Source organism: Micromys minutus (assembly GCF_963924665.1).
Source record: "Micromys minutus genome assembly, chromosome: 4".
NCBI lineage: Eukaryota > Metazoa > Chordata > Mammalia > Rodentia > Muridae > Micromys > Micromys minutus.
In genome coordinates this window covers 29,265,288-29,286,923 of record NC_137973.1, presented here as the reverse complement: position 1 = coordinate 29,286,923, position 21,636 = coordinate 29,265,288, and the positions used below count along the sequence as shown (strand labels likewise).

General features: G+C 39.5%; 2 protein-coding genes and 1 pseudogene across 3 annotated transcripts in view; 1 reads left to right on the top strand and 2 right to left on the bottom strand.

Moving 5' to 3' along the window:
• Positions 1-21,636, top strand: part of LOC308420018 (TD and POZ domain-containing protein 5-like) — a gene marked incomplete at both ends in the record, with an annotated part of 68,521 nt that overhangs the window by 11,058 nt on the left and 35,827 nt on the right. The window lies entirely within an intron of this gene.
• Positions 43-608, bottom strand: LOC308420235 (thioredoxin reductase-like selenoprotein T; annotated as a pseudogene). The gene has a single exon. The product of its transcript is annotated as a thioredoxin reductase-like selenoprotein T (transcript).
• Positions 1,745-21,636, bottom strand: part of LOC308419564 (uncharacterized protein) — a gene marked incomplete at both ends in the record, with an annotated part of 55,058 nt that continues 35,166 nt past the window's right edge. The window contains 2 exon segments of the mRNA XM_080915334.1: positions 1,745-1,804; positions 1,807-2,893. Of these exon segments, the coding sequence (XP_080771460.1) occupies positions 1,745-1,804; positions 1,807-2,893 (1,147 nt within the window).

The window sequence follows — 21,636 nt, the reverse complement described above, 5'->3', positions numbered from 1 at the left end:
AATCCCTTAGTGTAAAAGAGTTTTCAGTGCTGATAGGCAGGACTATGATCGATGATGTGGAATTGAATCCAATGCACATTGAGTTTCATTTCATTGTCAAGAATCTGAACAAGTTGTTGCCTTGTTGGAAGATGTTCAGACTCCAGCTTAGACCACACTGGCACCTCATTTAAAGTTATCTCAAATGCACCTGTTTACATATACTGGTTCTCAATCATGTTGCTCAAGGTGAAAACCATTATACATGCATAAGCCTTATTTTCTTTGTCCCACTGCCAGATGTTAGGAGCTTGCATGCTGAAAAAAGCAAAAGGATCTTTGTCAACTACTATTAAGCCTATTAATACTAGTTTGAAGTGTCTATAAATTGGTTGAGGAAGATAATTCTCCCCTTCAATGTGGATGTCTGGATACCGCTGGCTAGTAACCCGAATGTACTCCTCAAAAACCTGCCTGTACCCTCAGGATACACAAATCTGGAACTTGAGCAGCAGCCCCGTGGCATACTGCATCCTTAATCTCTTGCTGGGCACGCTGCCCAGGTTGGCAGAGGCCTCGCTGCTGACCACCGCCAACACCACCACCAGCAGAAGCAGCAAGAGCCTCATCTTAACTGAGACAGCCTCTCCGGCCGCTTCAGACCAAGACTGCAGCCCAAAACCTTAAATAACATTTTTTTTTAATTGAATAATCTTTGTGTTTACAATTCAGGTGTTATCCCCTTTCCACCAATCCCCTCCCCCTCCTACTGCCTCCTTGAAGGTGCTCCCTCTACCAAACTCCCTCTTCTACCTCATCATTTCCCTACACTGGGAAAGGAACCTTTGCTGGCTCAAAGTCCTCTATCACTGATGCCAGAGAATGATATCCTCTGCTACCTATGCACCTAAAGCCACAGATCTCTTTAACAACACTTTAGTTAGTGTTTTAGTCCCTGGGAGCTGCGGTGTGTTTGGTTAGTTAATAATTTTATTTTTCCCATGAGGTTGTAGACCCTGTCAGCTCCTTCCACCCTTTCTGTGTTTCCTTTATTGAGGTCCCTGTGTTCAATCTAGTGATTAGCTGCAAGCATCTTCCTCTGTATCAGTCTGTCTCTGGCTGCATATGTGGGTGAGCCCCCAGGTGAGGCAGTGTCTGGATTGTCTTTTCTTCAATCCTTGCTCCTCTATTTGTCCCATTATTTCCTCCCGTGAGTTTTGTTCTCCCTTCTAAGAAAGACTGAGGCATCCACCTGTTGGACTTCATTCTCTTTGAGCCTCATAATTTCTGTTAATTATTTCTTGGGTACAATTTAAATCTTATTTAGAGCAATAAGGCAACTGACAATAAAAAGGACAAACACTGGAAAGTTGGAAGAAAGCATATTTATTTGCAGATAATACACATAAGTTAGGTCAAATATTGTAAATGTAATATAGTAAACACGAATTAGGTCTTCTGTTCTGCTCAATCAAATGCAGACAAGTCTCTCCAAAAATAAATCAGTTGGGTTGTGCTTCAGGACAGTTGAATTCTAGTTTCCAAGACATCAGACAAGAATATTAACAGGGTAGATGTCAAGAAGTGTCTGATACTTCAATGCTGCACTTCCTTCAGCCACCATTTTAACATATTACAAGTATTTTATTGTGAGTCACCATGTTGCCTTTCCCCAGATTCACTGCAGATGTTCCAGTCATACCACTGTCTAAACATAAATCATTGGTAACAACACTAGTTGTGGCTGTTGGAAGACCGGTGTGGCTCACCGATGTCCAGCTCTTAACATTGCTTTAGGCGTTTGCATGGGGGCTCCAAGGAAACACTCTGTGCAGAAGCCAGTGATTGGAATTCTTGAGACACCAAGTAGGCATGTGACTCCACCATTGACTTCCAGCCTGAGGTCTCAGAGACCGTAGAAGCATGAAGTGTAATAAAATCCAGGGCCTGAGTCTTTAGGTGTTTTGTGCTGTGGAGGTCAGCCAGGATGAGAGTGTGTGCAGCATTCTCCACAGAGAGGTTCTTGCAGAGGGCATCCTCACACAAGTCCTTCAAGTCCTCCAGTCCATACCTGTCAGCAGCTGCCAGGACACCAGTAGCCACCGAGTGGTTGTTGAGGTGTGGGGCCTTCCCTGTGTAAATGAAGCCCATCATCTCCTTGAACACTTGAACATCCAAGTCATGGATCTTAACTCGGTTCGTTAGCCTCTCTTCCATTTCATGTTCAAACATGGCTCTGAAGACTGGAGAGCGAGCAGCTAGGATGGCCTTGTGAGCCCTGAATTCCTGGCCAGCTACCACCAGGCAGCAGTCTGTGAAGAGGGAATTCTCCCACAGTTTTCCTAGGTCATCTGACAACATATGGCTTGGATTGTTGATTGCAGGTGGCCTGTTCTGTCCAGGAATGCTAAAGAATTTTTCTACTACACTGACCTTGCAGCACAGGGTGAGCCGGTCTTCAGGAAGAAGCCAATGCTGCTGGGAGAGAAGTAAATCTCGAAGGATGAACTTTTTGAATCCCCTTCCTTCGTTTTTTAGAAAGCTGAAGACACTGGAGCTTTCCCTAGTTAGATATTTCTCTCCTTGGGCATTTATGATCCAGAACTGGAACTTTGCCCAAACTGGGCTATCTGGACAGCTGAGCAACATCAGGTAAACTGACAGGTAATCTTTGCTTTTTTCATCAATACCATCTGGACGTATTCTCAAACACCATTCCACTTCTTTCTCATTGACCTCTAATGAGAACGTTGGGCTTGAAATTGTTTGCTGAATTCCCTTCATGCAAAATGAAAAGTTGGTAATGGTCCACTTATAGCAGACTTTCTTAATACTGATATCAGTGCAGCCCCAGCGCTGGGCTTCCAGTTGCCCTGACATTTCTGCTGGAGGTAGTTTGGAGGTTAACGTTGATCTGAAAAGAAGAACTTGAATTATATCCTGTAGGATAAGTAGTATAGATACACTTTCCATTTTACTTTCAATTTCTCCTAAATTTCACCAGCTATGATCTCAAAAGCTGACCCGAAAAACAAGGTTTTTTTGGGGGGGGGGGTTAGACTTTTTCAAAACTCCCCAATTCAATGTGAGACCCTAAAGACACAGAAATGGTTAAAATCAGATCTCATCAGTCATCACAAGACTATGAGATCCTGCTTGTGCCTGACAAATAAAAACAATGGCCCAGAGTAATTATCGGAGAAAAAAAAACCCCATAGAGTATACTGATTAATAGCCACCTGGCTTTCTAGAAAGCCCTAAAAAGGATCCTGACACATGCCATAGTTAACTCATGCTCTAATCACCCAGTTTTGAGAAACAAAACAAGGACAAAACCCCTCAATGTTTTAAAATATATAAACAAGTTTCTGAAAATATAAAAACAACGTTTTAGTAGACAGGTCAATCTATATTGACCAAGCTGAGTTAAGAAAAAACAAAAATGACTGCTTTAGGGACAGTTCCCCTACCCCTCCCTGTACTGAATTTCAAGGAGAATGCAAATTGTCCACAACCTTACTGCAAATGTTTCTCCCCCACCCCCATGTTTCCTCCTCCTTCCTCTCCTTTTTCTAAAAATTATACTGCTGACCAATGGTAAAATAGTACTTCACAGCCCTCACATAAAAGTATAAAAGATGTATACTTTTTGAGTTTGGGGTTGCTCATCCTCACAGGAAGAGCAACCCCATGTACATGGAAATAAACATCTTGCCATTGCAGTGGTCTATGGTTTAATTGTGTTCTGTGGGTTGCACTCCTGAGCTAAGACTGCTTGGGTTCTTACAACAAAACATTTACTTCTTTGTACTTTTTAGGTTTCAATATTTATTCTACTTAAGACAATACAGACCAGTAGTGGTTGGTGAAACTCTATCTTTGTCTCTCTCTTTCTCTATCCATGTCTCTGCCTCTCTGTCTGTGTTTCTGTGTCTCTTTCTGTGTGTGTTTCTGTGTGTGTCTCTCTCTCTACCCCCACTCTGTGTCTGTGTTCTTCTCTGTGTTTATTGAATCTTAGGTCAATGGTACCTAGTTTTGGCTATTTTATCCATCTTTGGAAGAACTTGGAAAAATTTTTATGTTCCTATTCAAATAGGTATTAGTCAGCATCCTGTGGAATAAATACAGAATGAGTTTCGATCTATAGAGTGGAAAACAAGAAAAATCTGAAAGGTGAAGTCCTAAGACTAAAGCCAGTACTTACTTATTTGAGTAGGTTTGAAATCTCAAGTGCTTTTCAGTATATACCGGAATCCTGTAGACGTAGGTTCTTCCAGTGAAGAAATGGGCTTGCTAATAAGATGAGAGCAAGCAGACAAAGACTCAGAGCTTCCTTCTTCTGTGTGCTTATATAGGCCTCCAGAGGAAGGTGTGATCCAGTTAAGGGTGTGTCACCTAATCTCAAAATCTGGATTAAAGGTGTGTGTTTTCCTGCCTCAAGGCACAGATTAAAGGTGTGTGTTTTTTCTGTATTCAAACTGGATCTATCTACTTCAACTTAAGCCAAAAAATTTAAGAGACCTGTTTTCCAGTTTTGTTTGTTACCTAAGTCCTTAGGTAGTCCAGACAGTTAGATATTGAGGGCTCCTCTACTACCAAAACCATGCTTCTTTAAGGTGGTACACTGAGATGGGGGATGCAGGGGTCTCAGTGGCTCCCCCTCCCCATTTTTTTTGGGCAGGTATCACTAACCTTTCCCTGACACCTCATACTTCCTCAGAAGCAAAGGCCAAGCAGAGCAGTTCATGAAAAAAATGAAAGAACCAAGATTTAATCAGTTACACTGGAGAGGATTTTATAGTAATAAATTGTAAAAAAAGAACTAGGAAGGAGTGAGCCCATTTAGCTATGAACCCAAGATTCTAAAATCATTTTAGGCCTAGAATAGATTTTACAGAGGCTAGGCTCTTCTGGGACTATGCATAGGTTGGCATGTGAAGGAAGAAAGCCTCAGATATGTCAATAAATAGATGACCAATAGTTACTTTTACAATAAACATATTAGAAAATCAACTGCTCTGTCACCTCTGGAGGTAAGTCTGGTAAAAGCATCTTCAGTTTAGAAACCAATTTAGACACCAGGATCCTGAAACTGTGAAAGATTTGATTCTAGTCTTTTTAGGACTGTGATGTAAGCCTGGGTTTCATCCAACCAAGGTCATACAAGACCCTGATGAAGTGACCCTGATGCTAATAGTAGCAATAATTCTAAGGGAGGTATCAAAACTCAAAACCAATTGATTAATTTATCCTGAGGGAAAAGCAGCATTGCAGCCAGACACACAGGAGAGCTGGGAGTGGCTGAGCTGATTGAATCACTGTAGTTATGAATGTGTCCTCTAGACTGTAGGACTAAGACGAAAAACTCTAGAGATGAGAGATGTAGGCAGAATATTACATTTCATTTTATATAAGGGCAGTAATAACAAAGCCTAATCATTGATATCTTCTGGGTACATGCTACAGCCCTTGGGAAACAGCAAATTTTCTCTATTTTCAGGACTTACAGAGTAAGTGTGGCAGTTTCAAATCTGAAGAGGTCAGAACTCTCCAGTGGATGATGCAGTCTATGAAATATTGATAAGCTAAATCTTGCCAAATAAAATGATTGAATTGAGAAGCATTTAGGATATTCTTGAACCACACCCTTATGTGACCCTGAAAAGAATTTCCAAGGAGGGTTTCCTGAGGGGAATTTCAAGACGACCACCAAATTAGGAGGAGTCATCACAAAGTCTGTGGTTCTGTACTGAATGAAACTCCAGAAAGAAGAAAGCCATCTTCAAAGGTTTGGGACTCTGCTTCCTCTCCCCCTCCCCCCATATAGGAGCTCTTCCACTTGGCCTCCATTTTGTGAGCACTCAGACTTCAGACAAAATAAGGACAAAACCTCCTTCCTGCCTATGTTTATGGCAGGAATCAGTATAAGGCCAGCACAAGAAAAATACCAGCTGTGCAGAGATTGACTTGGTCCCTTCATTTATGGAAGATTGACCCCAGTAAGCAAAGGGCACTGGTGATAGCTCTTCTTCCTGTGTGGAGTACAGTGGATTTAAGTAACTTACAAAACTGGAGGTCAAGCCTTTCAAATGTTTTTGACTTATGTTGAAGTATTTAGATACAGTTCAAATACAGACACTTCTAATAGAAAAGCTTTGATATGAGTCTTTTAAATTTTATTTTTAAATTGGATATTATCTGTATTTACATTTCAAATGCTATACACTTTTCCCTCTCTCCTATGCCCCCTCCCCCTCCTCTTGCTTTCATGAAAGTACTTGCTCTCCCAACCACTCTCTCCATCTCAGTGCCTTGGCAATCCTCTACTCTGGGTAAATGCACCTTCACTGGACCATTAATGGCAGACAATGCTATCCTCTGCTCCATATGCAACCAGAGCCATGGGTCTCTCCAGGTGTGCTCACTGGTTGGTGTTTTAGTCCCTAGGAGTTCTGGAGGGTTTGGTCAGTTGATAATGTTCTTCCCATGGGGTTGCAAACACTTTCAGCTCCTTCAGTCCTTTCTCTAGCTCCTTCATTTGGGTCCCTGTGTTTAGTCCAATGGATATCTGCAAGCATCCTCACATGTATCTGTATGACTCTGGCAGAGCTTCTGAGGAGGCATCAATAGCTGGCTCCTGCCAGTAAGCACTTTTTAGTATCAGCAATGTTCCTTGAGTTTGCTGACTGTATATGGGGTGCATTCCCAGGTAAGGCAGTCCCTGATTAAATTTGCTAAATACAGATTCCGCAATAATGTTTGGACTTTTGTAATGCATGATGTTGAATTCAGAGGGGCAATAGTAGATAAAGCGAAAATTGTAGCCTGTGATGATAAATACACTGGGTATATATATATTCCCCAAGAGTCCCACAGGTAGAAGCATGTGACTCTCTGTTCTTTTAAGTAACCTTTAGTACACAGTATAAGGAAATGCAACATTTTTAAGAATATGACAAATCAAAAGTGGTTGTCTTCATAAGAATAAGAGTCTATCTGCCCTCCAGTTAATCTGTCTAAATGTTTATCTATCTTGTTGATTCTCTCAAAAAACCAGCTCTTGGCTTAGTTGATTCTTTGTATAGTTTTTTGGTTTCTATTTGGTTGATTTCAGCTTTGAATTTGGTAATTTCCTACCATCTATTCTTCTTGGGTGTATCTGCTTCATTTTGTTCTAGAGCTTTCAGGTGTGCTGTCAAGGTGTCAGTGAATGATCTCTCCAGTTTCTTTTTGTTTATAGAAAGTATCATTTCTTTTTTTTAATTGAACAAGTTTATTTTACAAAACAAAGATAAATGTACAGATTTTAAGAGCATATTTGCATAAAAGTATATGAATACATTTTATCAGTACTTGATATATCTTAAACTTTATTTTAATAAACAAAGATAAAAGAAAAAATTTTAAACATTTTTGCATAAATGTATACAAATATAATTGTGTCAGTGCTTGGCTTTTTTTCTTTTTTTTAAGTTTTGATACTCTGAATTAAGGACTTACTAGTTACAATGAGCAAAAAGTACATGTAAAACAGGATGAAACCCGGAATTAGTCAACGCTAGTCAAAGCTTTCTTGGTGTGTAAGGATTGAGCATGACATTTTTTTTTGTTTTTTGTTTTTTGTTTTGTTTTGTTTTGTTTTTTTTTTCTTGAACTTCACACAGTCTGTGAATTGTTTCTGGGGCAGTCCGAGCCTCTGGGATTAGCATCCCGAGCCTCTGGGATTAGCATCCCAATATCAGTGACTGCATATTATGTCTGTTCTTTGTGACTGGGTTATCTCACTCAGGATGATATTTTCTAGATGCATCCATTTTCTTAAGAATTTGGTTAAGTCATTGTTTCTGATGGCTGAGTAGTACTCCGTTGTGTAAATATAACACAATTTTTGTATCCATTCATCTACTGAAGGACACTTGGGTTGTTTCCAGCTTCTGGCTATTATAAATAGAGCTGCTGTGAACATTGTGGTGCATGTATCTTTGTTGTATATTGGAGTGTCTCTGGGGTATATGCCCAGAAGTGGAATAGCTGGATCTTCAGGTAAGTACTTGATATTTTTAAAGTTTGATAGTATACCTCAAAATCTGACTAGTTACAATGAGCATATAATTCATGTAAAATAAGATGTAACTTGGAAACAGTCAAAGTTTTCTTGGTGTGTAAAGATCAAGCATAATAATTTTTCTTTTCTTTTCTTTTTTTCTTTGGCCGTTGTTTTTCTTGAACGTCATATAGTCTGTAAGTTGTTTCTGGGGTGTTCAGAGCTTTTTGGGGTTAGTGTCCAATTATCAGTTACTGCATATTGTGTCTTTTCTTTTGTGACTGGGTTACCTCACTCAGAATGATATTCTCTAGATGCATCCATTTTCTTAAGAATTTCCTAAGGTCATTGTTTCTGATAGCTGAGTAGTACTCCATTGTATAAATGTACCACAATTTTTGTATCCATTCATCTACTGAAGGACATCTGGGTTCTTTCCAGCTTCTGGCTATTATAAATAGGGCTGCTATGAACATTGTGGTGGATGTGTCTCTGTTGTATGTTGGAGCATCTCTGGGGTGTATGCCCAGAACTGGAATAACTGGGTCTTCAGGTTGTACAATGTCCAATTTTCTGAGGAATCACCAGACTGATTTCCAGAGTGGTTGTACCAGTTTACAACCCAACCAACTGTGGAGAAGTGTTCCTCTTTTTTCTGCATCCTCGTCAGCATCTGCTGTTATCTGAATTTTTGATCTTAGCCATTCTGGCTGGTGTGAGGTGGAATCTCAGGGTTGTTTTGATTTGCATTTCCTTGATGGCTAAGGATGTGGAGCACTTCCTTAGATGCTTCTCTGCCATTCGATATTTCTTGATTGAGAACTTTTTGTTTAGCTCTGTACCCCAATTTTTAATAGCACTGTTTGATTATCTGGTGTCTAACTTCTAAGTTCTTTGTATACCTTGGATATTAGGCTTCTATCAGATGTGGGGTTGTTAAAGATCTTTCCTCAATCTGTTGGCTGCTGTGTATAATCACAGACAACAGATGGCAAGAGGAAATCAAAAGAACTTACCCCAGGAAAACCAAGACAACCTGGCAAAACCAGAACCCAGGTCTCCCCTCACAGCAAACAGTGGAATGCCAAACACTCCAGAAAAAAAAGAGTCAGACCTGAAATCATACCTCAAGATGATGATAGAGATCCTTAAACAAGAACGGGAGGAAAAGCATAATGAAATAGAAGCTTTTTTTAATTTAAAAACTTTATTTTACAATACAAAGATAAATGTACAAATTTTCAGCATTTTTTGCATAAAAGTATACCAGAACATTTTTAAGGTTGTAATTAAGTATTTGTGGGTACATATACATAGTCACACCTGAAATCATACCTCAAGATGATGATAGAGATCCTTAAAAAAGAACAGGAGGAAAAGCGTAAAGAAACAGAAGCTTTTAAAGAGGAAACAAGAAAAACACTCAAAGAAATCAAAGAACTAGAGGAAAACAGAACCAAAGAGATGAAGGCATTGATGAAGGAATTTAAAATGGAAATGGAAACAATACAGAAAACAGTAAAAGAGACAACCCTGTAGGTAGAAAACCTAAAAAAAAATTAGTAGTCACAGATGCAAACATCTCTCCAGTTTCTTTTTGGCAGTGCTCAGAGTTATGAGTTTTTCTCTTAGCATTGCTTTCATTGCATTCCATGTGTTTGGGTTGGTGGTGCACTCATTTTTATAAATTCTAAAATGTCTTTAATTTCTTTCTGTCTTTATTCTTTGACCAAGCTATCACTGAATAGAGCATTGTTAAGCTTCCATGTGTATGTGGGTTGTTTGTTGCTTTTGTTGTTATTGAAGACCAGTCTTAGTCCGTGGTGATCTGATAGGATGCATGGGAGCATTTTGATCTTCTTAAATCTGTTGAGGCCTGTTTTGTGATGCACTATATGGTCAATTTTGGAGAATGTGCCTTGAGGTGCTGGGAAGAAAGTGTGTTCTTTTGTTCTTGGTAAAGCTAGATGATCTTGTTTTCTCTTAGTGGAGCTTGTCTCCCCTGTGGATTGTGTTCTAGAGGGAGATTGCTCCTGGGTGTTCTGCTCTCTGGGTAGCCTGTGAGTTCCAAAGGCAGTGCCCAGTCCAGATGCAAGTGGACTTGGTCTGGAAGTGTCTGTTTCCAGGTAGCACCACTCCCTGCACCATGTACTCTGAGAGTACTGGGCTGTCCCTCCCAGGATAGACAGTGGGAAGAGAATTTGGACATGACCCTGCACTCAGGAGTGAGAGTCCTACTGTGTTTCTATCAGATGCCCAGCAAGTCCTGATGAAACTGAGTCAGGTCTGCCCTTGGGCTGGGAGTGTGCACTCCCAGGAAGCACCTTCACTTGTGCCCTGTGAGTTCCAGGTGGCTTCTTCCTCTATAGACAGTGGGGAGGGAACATGAATTCACCTCTGCTCTGGGAGTAAGAGCCATTCTGTGGCTCTTCAGAGTGCTCAACAACCTGTGGGCAGACCACCATTCCTAACTGGTGTTCAGCTCTTTATGAGCAGTCTGTGAGATCTGATGGCAATGGGCAGGAACTAGCAGAGCTTGCAGATTAAGACTCCTCACCTCTGTAGGGGAGTGCTCCTGCATATTCACTGGGCACTCAGTTCTCTGCATTAGGCAGAGAGTCCTGATGACTGTTTCTGATCTTCCTGTGACTCTGGGCTGAGAGAGAGAATGGACCAGTCAGATCTCAGACTGTACTGTGATCCCTGCTCCCCTCAAGAGTTTCCAGAGATCCTCCCCCAGACAATCAGTGGAGAGAGAGTTTGGGTTCACCAGTGGGTTCATTGGGTAAAGCTTTCCTGTGACTCCCCTGGGTGCTCATTCCTCTGCAGGCATTCCTGATGGCAGTGTGGCTGACAACATACTTTGTCTTTGATCGATATATCCTTAGATTGAGAGTAGTTCTCATAACTCTTTTAGAAATGTGATACCTGTGACAAAACATCTTTAAGGAAATAATATATGGAAATTACCAAATTTGTTGGTGTGTTTCTATCAATATGTGAATTATAACAAACATATCAAACCCATGCATGTGTCCCTAGAGGACACAGAAATGAAACAAAAACCCAGAATCTCTTAGAGTACCTGAAATATACAAATTCTTGAGCCTATGAAAAGAAGGACTTCTTACTATGCCAACTACAGGTGGCCTCCCTAGACCTAGGGGACTCAGGACCTGGTGTCAGTTAGTCAATAGCCAGTCTGTCATCAACTGCTAGCATTCCCCTCTCCTCTTGTTCACACATTAGTGCAGGAATGACATCCTGGTTAGAGAGGATGCCAGAAGATTCATTACCAGGCTCTCTTCTTGAATGCCTCCAGAATAACATTTCAGCTCCTCTGCTGTCTGAACCTGAGCTTGATCAATGGCTACATGACTTATTTGTTTTTGCAGAGGAACATTGTTAACCTATAACAACAGTCTCATTTAGAATGGACTGAGGTATGCTGGGGCAGCAGTGGTCCCAAGCACTAAGATTTATGGGTGGAGTAACTCCTGACAGAAATGTCAGCTCAGAAAGATGAACTGAAAGCTCTCACCAAGGGATTAGAGATGACAAAACCTAAGAGACACAGATAGCCAGTGTCCCTTTGCTACTGCTCATAACCTTGGGGCTATTTTATGGAAAGAGAACTTCTGACTACAGAAGGAAGGATTAACTCCTATCCAGAGGGTAACAAGACCACCCCCTGGTGGTCCTAAAATTGGACCTCTCTTCTTCTTGATTGTCCTAGACCTAGGATATTTCATATTCTCTGACCAGAGAGAAAATGTGATCTGGGCTAAAATCCTGCCCATTTCTCAGTGTCATAATAGTTTATGGAGAGCAGATGAGTAGAAACTAATTGCACCAGTGAAAATATGTATTGAAAACAATCCATCATTTTTCACACATGGAACCCTGGAACATGCAGGACTTAGTCTGCCAGTCTCACATCAATTTTAGAAATACCAATTTGAAAATAGCTGAAGTTATTAAAAATAGCTAGCAGGACTGTCAGTTGACCAATGTGGCTGCCAATGACAAAAAACCCAGTACTCAAAACCACAGCACCAAGCCAGGAGACTTTCAGGACATAGATTTCACAGAGGTAAAACTAAGAAAATTCTGATACAAATATTTGAAAATACTTATAGACAAATTTTCAGGATAGAATTGTGAGGTTCAATTTGGACCTTTACCTGGACCTCCTTAAATGAGAGTCTCAGAGACAGTGACACATACAAAAGTAGAAGGAGGTTAATTATTCGAACATGTCAGGATCATTCATTTCCAGGGTAAGCTGACTCTGAGCCTATTCTATCAGGGGATTATATACCTTCAATTTGGGCAGAAATTGCATAATGATCAGTAGACAGGGTACTTGCATATTTGGTGGAAAGAAAAACTGTCAAACCAATTCAGTGTGCCATTCAGAAATGTTCAAGGGAGAGTAGGTTGGGAGTCACAGGAAGCTTTGTTTGAGAGTTTGGCTTGCAGCTGTTCCAGGAACTAAACTCACAATTCTTTTTCTTCCTAGAAGGGAGGGGTCTTTGTGCTCAGAGATTTCTTTGGCATATTCCTACTGGACTTAGATTGATCACAATTCTGGCTTTTTCAGACTGAGACTTCCACAACTAGGCTTGAGACTGTGGAGACAGTCACCAAGAAATTACTAAATAATTTCTCACAAGGTATGGTTTCTCTAAGCTCATAGGATCAGATAATAGACCTACATTTGCATCCCAGGTTAGTTAGAGGTTAGCTAATATTTGGGCTTTGACTGGAAATTCCATTGTGCTTATAGACCTCAGAGCTCAGGACAGGTATAAAAGATAATAGAACCCTAAAAGAAACCTTAACTACATTGAGCTTAGAGGCTGATGGTGACTGACTGACTCTTCTCTGCTTCTTTCTTTACAGAGTACAGAACACACATTTTAGATAGGACTCACCCTTTTGAAGCTATATTTGGTTCACCTAATGACAAAAGTTATTACATAATCTCTAGGGTGTCCAGAGGTTACACAAAGCAGTTTGGCTTAAATTTTGTACATCCATAACACAGGACCACCTCTGGAGCTCCACCCACTTTATCCCAGATATTGGAGAATTCAACCTCAAAACTCCCTCCTATCTCCCATTGATGGGCTCCTACCCTTGCCTCAGGGACAGCACAAAGAGGTAGCCTTTTTGCTATTTCCATGAAGCTTCAGAAAGACCTTGTAGGGCCTTACAGTCACAAGAGAAAAAAGAAGGGAGATGAGAGGCCAAAACTTTTAAATACAGACTTCATTTTTAAAGAACTTTACCTACATTTGAATTCAGGTGAACTAACAGGCTGCTACCTAGCATTACTTAACCAGTTGCCCCCAAAATCTCTAGGGTTAACACAGTCTCTAGGCTAATCCCCAACATATGAATTTCAGCAGGAGCCAATTATCTTAAAGGCCAGAGTAGCTTTCAACTAAACCTTTATACATTTACCACTCACTTGCTCCTTAGTAAAAAGACTTTCACAAGTAGATATTTGGGGCTTTCCCATCCCCCCCCCAAAAAAAAACCAGTCCAGCATGTCAGTCATAACTGGTTGGGAAAGGGGAGTGAGATACTCGAATTAAGACACTGCTATGAGTTGCATCAGATCTGATCCTGTCTGTGTTTTCAGAGGATCACTGATATCTCCTTGGTACTACAAAAATTAGTATGAAGCCAAGCAGAGCAATTAAGGAAAAACTGAAAGAACCCAGATTGAATTAGTTACAGCTGGTAGGAGTTTTGGGTTACCCAGCTAGAGCTCAGAAAAAAAATGAGGAAGGAGTGAGTTCATCCAGCTATGTCTCATTGTCTAAAAGGGTCTAGGCCTAGAAAAGATTTTCCAGAGGTTTTCAGGGCCTAGGTTGGGCCTAGGTTGGCAGGCAGAGGTTGAAAGAGCCAGAGCTGACAGCAAGTAAAGATGAACAATATTACTTTTACAATTATTTTGCTTGTGTTGAAGCAGTTTCAGTTCAAATACAGAAATGCACACACCTTCAATCTGAGTCCTGAGGCAGGAAAACACACACCTTTAATTCAGATTTTGAGACTAAGTGACATACACTTTTTGGATTACACCTTCTGCTGGAGGCCTATGTAAATTTACAGAAGCAGGAAGCTTTGTCTTTGCCTGCTTGGTATCTTCTTGGTAGCACTTATTCGCTGGCAATAGAACCTACATTTTCATATTTACTGTATATCCCAACTAGCACCAGTGATGTCATACCTCGTGGAATAAGTAAGTATAGCCTTCAGCCATTGCTGTATTATCTGGACCTGAGCCTGTACCTTATTCTCATATATCCTCTTTCTATTTCCTTAGCGAAATTGATACTGCATATTTTGTACAGGACCCTGACTAATACAACACACTTGAGATGAAAATCTGTAAAATTTTACAAAATCTGCCAAAGTTAGATAGAACAGCTAAAACTTGTTAAAATACACTTACCTAAATACACAGACCTAAAATCATACCTCAAGACGATGATAGCGATCCTTAAACAAGAATGGGAGGAAAAGCAAAAAGAATCAGAAGCTTTTAAAGAGGAAACAAGAAAAATACTCAAAGAACTAGAGGAAAACAGAACCAAAGAGATGAGGGAATGGAAGAAGGAATTTAAAACGGAAATTGACACAATAAAGAAAACACTAAAAGAGATAACCCTAGAGGTAGAACACTTTAAAAAGAAATCAGGAGTCACAGAAGCAAGCATTTCCAATAGACTACAAGAGATGGAAGAGAGAATCTCGGGGGCAAAGACAACATTGTAAACATACACAAAACAGCCAGAGAAGATGCAAAAACCAAAAAGCCTCTAACCCAAAATGTCCACGAAATCCAGGACACAATGAGAAGAACAAACCTAAGGACAGTAGGAATAGAAGAGGGAGAAGAATATCAACCAAGAGGCACAGTAAATATCTTCAACAAAATTGTAGAAGAAAAGTTTCCTACCCTTAAGAATTAGATTACCATGAGCATAAAAGATGCCTACAGAACTCCAAATAGGTTGGACCAGAAAAGAAATTCCTCCCGACACATAATAGTCAAAACACCAAGTGCCCAAAGGAAAGAAAGAATACTAAAAGCAGTAAGAGAAAAAGGTCATGTAACATATAAAGGCAGACCAATCAGAATCACACCCAATTTCTCAACAGAGATTATGAAAGCTAGAAGAGCCTGGACAGACATCATGCAGAACCAGAGAGAGCACAAGTGCCAGCCCAAGCTACTATCCTCAGCAGAACTCTCAATCACCATAGATGGAAAGACTAAGATATTCCAAGACAAAACAAAATTTACACAGTATATGACCACAAACCCAGCACTACAACAAATTATAGGTGGAAAACCCAACACAATGAGGGGAACTACCTCATAGTAAAATCAAGTAAACTCCTAAGCAAGAAAAACAAAACAAGAAAGACACACAGGCAAAATTCAACCTACAAAAACAATAATAGCAGGAAACAGCAGCCACTATTCCTTGATATCTATTAACATAAAGGGACTCAACTCCCCAACAAAAAGATATAGGCTATCAGAGTGGATATATAAACAAAACCCAGCATTTTGCTGCATATAGGAAACTCATCTCAGAGACAGAGACAGACAGTATCTCAGAATAAAAGGTTGGAAAAAAACCTTCCAAACAAATGGCCCCAAGAATCAAGCTGGAGTGGCTATTCTATTATCAAATAAAGTAGATTTTCAACACAAAGTTATCAAAAAAGATAAGGAAGGACACTTTTTACTCATTACAAGGGGAAACCTGAAAGGAGGAACTCTAGATCCTTAACATATATGCTCCAAATACAAAAGCACCAATATTCATAAAAGAAACCCTACTAAAGCTCAAAAAATACATTTTACCCCACACAATAATAGTGGGAGAGTATAGTACCCCACTCTCACCAATGGACAGATCATGGAAACAGAAAATGAACAAGGACACTTCAAAACTAACAGAGTCTATGAACCAACTGTAATTGATAGATATCTGTAGTACATATCATCTTAAAACAAAAGAATACACCTTCTCAGCACCTCACGGCACCTTCTCAAAAATTGAGCACATAATTGGATACAGAACGAGCCTCTATTGATACACAAAGATAGAAATTCTCTCATGCATCCTTTCAGATCACCATCATCTAAGGCTGGTCTTTAATAACAACAAAGACAACAAAAAACCCATATACACATGGAAACTAAACAATGCTGTATTAAATGATAGAAGGGTCAAAGAAGAAATTAAGATAAAAAATTAAGGATTTTCTAGAATTCAATGAAAATGATAACACGACATATCCAAACCTATGGGATGCAATGAAAGCAGTATTGAGAGGAACCTCATAGCTCTGAGTGTTTCCAAAAAGAAACTGGAGAAAGCAAACACTAGCAATCTGACAGTACAGTTCAAGCTCTAGAACAAAAGCAAGCAGATACACCCAGGAGGAGTAGACAGCAAGAAATAATCAAACATAGTGCAGAAATAGACCAAATAGAAACAAAAAGAACCATCCAAAGAATCAACAATACCAAGAGTTGGTTCTTTGAGAAAATTAACAAGATTGATAAACCCTTAGCCAGACTAACTAGAGGGCAAAGAGAGAGTATCCAAATTAACAAAATCAGAAAGGAAAGTGGAGAAATAATGACTGAAACTGAAGAAATTCAAGAAATCATCAGATCCTACTACAAAAGCCTATACTCAACAAAGCAGGAAAATCTGGAGGAAATGGATGAATTCCTAGACAGATACAAGATACCAAAGTTAAACCAGGACCAGGTAAACCATCTAAATAATCCCATAACACCTAAAGATATAGAGGCAGTCATCAAAAGCCTCCCAACCAAAAAAAGCCCAGGTCCAGATGGGTTCAGTGCAGAATTTTCTCAGACAGTTATTGGTGACATAATACCAATAGTCTTTAAATTATTCCACAAAATAGATTCAGATAGAACACTACCTAACTCATTTTTTGAGGCTACATTAACCCTAGTCCCTAAACCACACAATGACACTACAAGGAAGAGAACTTAAGATCAATCTCACTTATGAACATCGATGCAAAAATACTCAACAAATCCTTGCAAACAAAATCCAAGAACACATCAAAATGATCATTTACTATGATCAAGTTCGCTTCATCCCTTGGATGCAGTGATGGTTTCATATAAAAAATCCATCAATGTAATCTATCATATAAACAAACTCAAAGAAAAAAACCACATGGTCATCTCACTAGATGCTGAGAAAGCATTTGACAAAATTCAAAACCCCTTCATGTTAAAAGTCTTGGAAAGAGCAGGAATCCAAGGCCCGTACCTAAACATAATAAAAGCAATATACAGCAAACCAACTGACAACATCAAACTTAATGGTCAGAAACTTGAAGAAATCCCACTAAAATCAGAGACTTGACAAGTCTGCTTACTTTCACCCTACCTATTAAACATAGTACCAGAAGTCCTGGCGAAAGCAATTAGACAGGAAAAGGAAATCAAAGGGATACAAATTGGAAAGGAAGAAGTAAAAACATCACTATTTGCAGATGACATAATAGTGTACTTAAGCAACCCCACAAATTCCACCAGAGAACTCCTACAGCTGATAAAGTTTAGCAAAGTGGCTGGATATAAAATTAACTCAATTAGGGAAAAGATACCCTTCACAATAGTTACAAAAACTGTAAAATACCTTGGTGTGACTCTAACTAAGGAAGTGAAGGACCTGTATGACAAGAACTTCAACCCTTTAAAGAAGGAAATCGAGGAAGATCTCAGAAAATGAGTAGATCTCCCATGCTCATGTATTGGAAGGATCAATATTTTAAAAATGGCCATCTTACCAAAAGCAATCTACAGATTCACTGCAATCCCCATCAAAATTCCAACCCAGTTCTTCATTGAGTTGGAAAGAGCAATGTGCAATTTCATCTGGAATAACAAAAGACCTAGAAGAGCGATATTCATCCTCAACAACAAGAAAACATCTGTGGGAATCACTATTCCTGTCCTCAAGCTATATTACAAGGCAATTGTGCTGAAAACTGCATGGTACTGGTACAGTAATAGGCATGGTGATCAATGGAATAGAATAGGAGATCTAGAAATGAGTCCTCACATAAATGGTCACCTGATTTTTTACAAAGGATCTGTAAACATTCAATGGAGAAAGGACAGCCTATTCTACAAATGGTGTTAGTCCAAGTGGCACTGAGCATGCAGAAGAATGAAAACAGACCCTTTTTTATTTCCTTGTACAAAGCTCGAGTGCAAGTGGATCAAAGATCTCCACATTAAACCAGGTACACTGAAACTATTAGATGAGAAAGTAGGGAAAATCTTAGAAGTCATAGGCACAGGAGAAAATTTCCTGAACAGAACACCAATGGCTTGAGCTCTAAGGTCAAAGATTGACAAATGGGACTTAATGAGATTGCAAATTTTCTGTAATGCTAAAGACACTGTCAAGAAAACAAAACGATAGCCAACAGAGTGGGAAATGATCTTTACCAACCCCACATCAGATAGAGGCCTAATATACAAGGTCTACAAAGAACTCAAAAAGCTAGACACCAGAGAATCAAACAATCCTATTAAAAATGGGGTGCAGAGTTAAACAAGAAGTTCTCAATCGAGGAAAAGCGAATGGCTGAGAAACATCTAAGGAAGTGCTAGACATTCTTAGCCATCAGGGAAATGCAAATCAAAACAACCTAGAGATTCCACCTCACACCCTTCAGATTGGCCGAGATCCAAAACTCAGATGACAGCAGATGCTGGCGAGGATGTGGAGAAAGAGGAACACTTCTCCACTGTTGGTGGGGTTGTAAACTGGTACAACAACTATGGAAACCAGTCTGGCAATTTCTCAGAAAATTTGACATAGTACTACTTGAAGTTCCAGCTATTTCACTTCTGGGCATATTCCCCAGAGACACTCCAATATACAACAAAGATGCATGCACCACAATGTTTATAGCAGCTCTATTTATAATAGCCAGAAGCTGGAAAGAACCCAGATGTCCTTCAGTAGATGAATGGATACAAAAATTGTGGTACATTTACACCTTGGAGTACTACTCACTATTAGAAACAATGATTTTTTAAATGAAATTATTAAGAGAAAGGATGCATCTAGAGAATATCATCCTGAGTGATATAACCCAGTCACAAAAGAACAGACATAATATGCAGTCACCGATAATGGGACACTAACCCTAGAAAGCTCAGAACACCCTAGAAACAAGTCACATACTTTGTGAAGTTCAAGAAAAAAAAAAAAAAAAAAAAAAAAAAAAAAGCAGGTCAGCTTTTCACCCTGCGTATTCTTTAGCTCAGCTACCCTGATTTATGTGATTGCTTTGCTTTGGCTGTGATCTGCGAATGCTGTCTTTATTTTATGTTTGTTGACCAAGATCTTACTTTCAAGACAACAACTATGCTTTTCATTTTGTTTCAGCTTTTAACAGTGTTCTTATATTTTAAAGGCCCTGTACTCTGATTAGCTTTTAATTTTCATCAAACTCCCCTAATTTCGCACCTGTTTTTGTTCAAAGGGGTTTCTGATAAAGAACACAATTAAGAACTCAGACATAGAGAAACAAATTATGCATTTTAACTATTTGTCTGAACCTTCTAGATGTGTATTAAATAAATAAAGGAAAAAAAGAGACTGTCTTTAACAACTTTCATTAAGCTGAGTTGCATAGGAAAACTCTGCAAAGGTTGATGTAACCTTGGAATTTACATCACATCCTTTTGTCTGTAGATTTTTCCATTGGTTTCATATGGGAACACATATCTGTTTTGCCCTCACATTCTGGAGCATGATGCTATTTTATAAATTGAGTAAATGTGTATTTGGCTTTACGTATACTCATCTTTACCGATATAAATCAAAGAAAGCGTTGTCACAAAATCATCTGTTCCCTCCTCACATCTCCAGATGTAATCATCCTGGAAGGAGCCCAGGAAGAGGTATGTTTTGACATTTCAGAATGATGTCAGAGAAAATGATTCCACACATGGGCATAACTGTCCTCTCAAATTTTCAAGACACAAATAGGCATTCTTTCTCATTTTAACATGTATACTTTTTCTGTTTTAGAAATATTTATATGCGGAATATTCATCCTATGAATATTCTTTTCACATTCAGGAAACCTGACAAATGAATTCTTGCTTGGACTTCATCTTCCCCAAATTTTGTGTTTTCACCACTTGACTCAAAACAATAAAACATTCTTCAAGCTCCTAAAAAAAATTCTGGTGTAATTCTGATTGGTCTACTTTTACATGTTACTTGATTTTTTTCCCCTTATAGATTTTAGGATACTTTCTATGTTTTGAATATTCTGTGTTTTGACTATTATTTGTCTGGAGGAGTTTCTTTTCTGGTGCAATTCATTTGGAGTTTTCTAGGCTTCTTTTAAGCTCATGGTCATCTAGTTCTTAAGGGTAGGGAAGTTTTCTTCCATGATTATGTTGAAGGTATTTACTATGCCTTTTAGTTGGGAGTCTTCACCCTCTCCCACACCTATTATCCTTAGGTTTGGTCTTTCATTGTGTTCTGGATATTTTGTATGTTTTGGGTTAGGATCTTTTTGGTTTTTATATGTTTTCTGCCTATTGTGTCAATATTTTCTATGGTATATTCTGCCATTAAGATCCTTGCTTCTATCTTGTTTAGTCTGTCGGTGATGCTTGCATCTATGATTCCTGATTTCTTTCTAAGGTTTTCTATTTCCAGGGTTGTCTCTTTTGTAATTTCTTTGTTGTTTCTATTTTTGTTTTTAATTCCTTCACCTGTTTGATTGTGTTTTCCTGTGGTTCTTTGAGTGATAGTTTGTTTCCTATTGAAAGGTTTCTATTTGTTTATGAGTGTTTTTGTAATTGTTTAAGGGAGTTTTTTATGTGGTTCTTGAAGATCTCCATGATTTTCATGAAATATGATTTCAAGTCTAAGTCTTGTTTTTCTGTTGTGTTTGGCAATCCACTACTTGCTGTCATGAGAGAGCTTGGATCAGGTGTTGCCAGGTGGTCTTAGTTTCCATTGCTTAGGCTCTTTTGCTTTCCTCTTGCAATCTTGTTATCTATAGGTGATATTATTGTCTCCTACAGGAGACTGTTTGTCCTGTGGGTCTGAGGGCCAGTGGACTGAGGAAAGAGATTGCTTCTGGGTACTTGGCACTGTGCATGCAAGCAGTGCATTCTGATGGAGGTGATTCTGTTCTGGTTTTTGTGGGGTCAGGTTGGAGACCTCTTGTGAGGCTGTTCTGGGAGTTCAGCCATCTGTGGCCTATTCCTGAATCTTGAGTGATATCTGTCCTCTGAGAGCTCCAGTCATTCCCTCCTGGGACAGCTGGTAGGGTGTGTGGCAAGCTCCCTGTGGGCTCAGGTTCAAGAGCACTTGCAAGGGTGTTCTGGGGTCTCAACCATCTGTGAGCAGGCCTTGAGTCTTGATGGTGGTCACCTGGCCCTCTCACTGGGCCAGAAAGAACCCAGTCTTAGAATGCACCACCCTATCTACCCTCTGAGGTAACCAGGCATTGCCTCAGTGGACAGCTGGTGGCCCTATGTG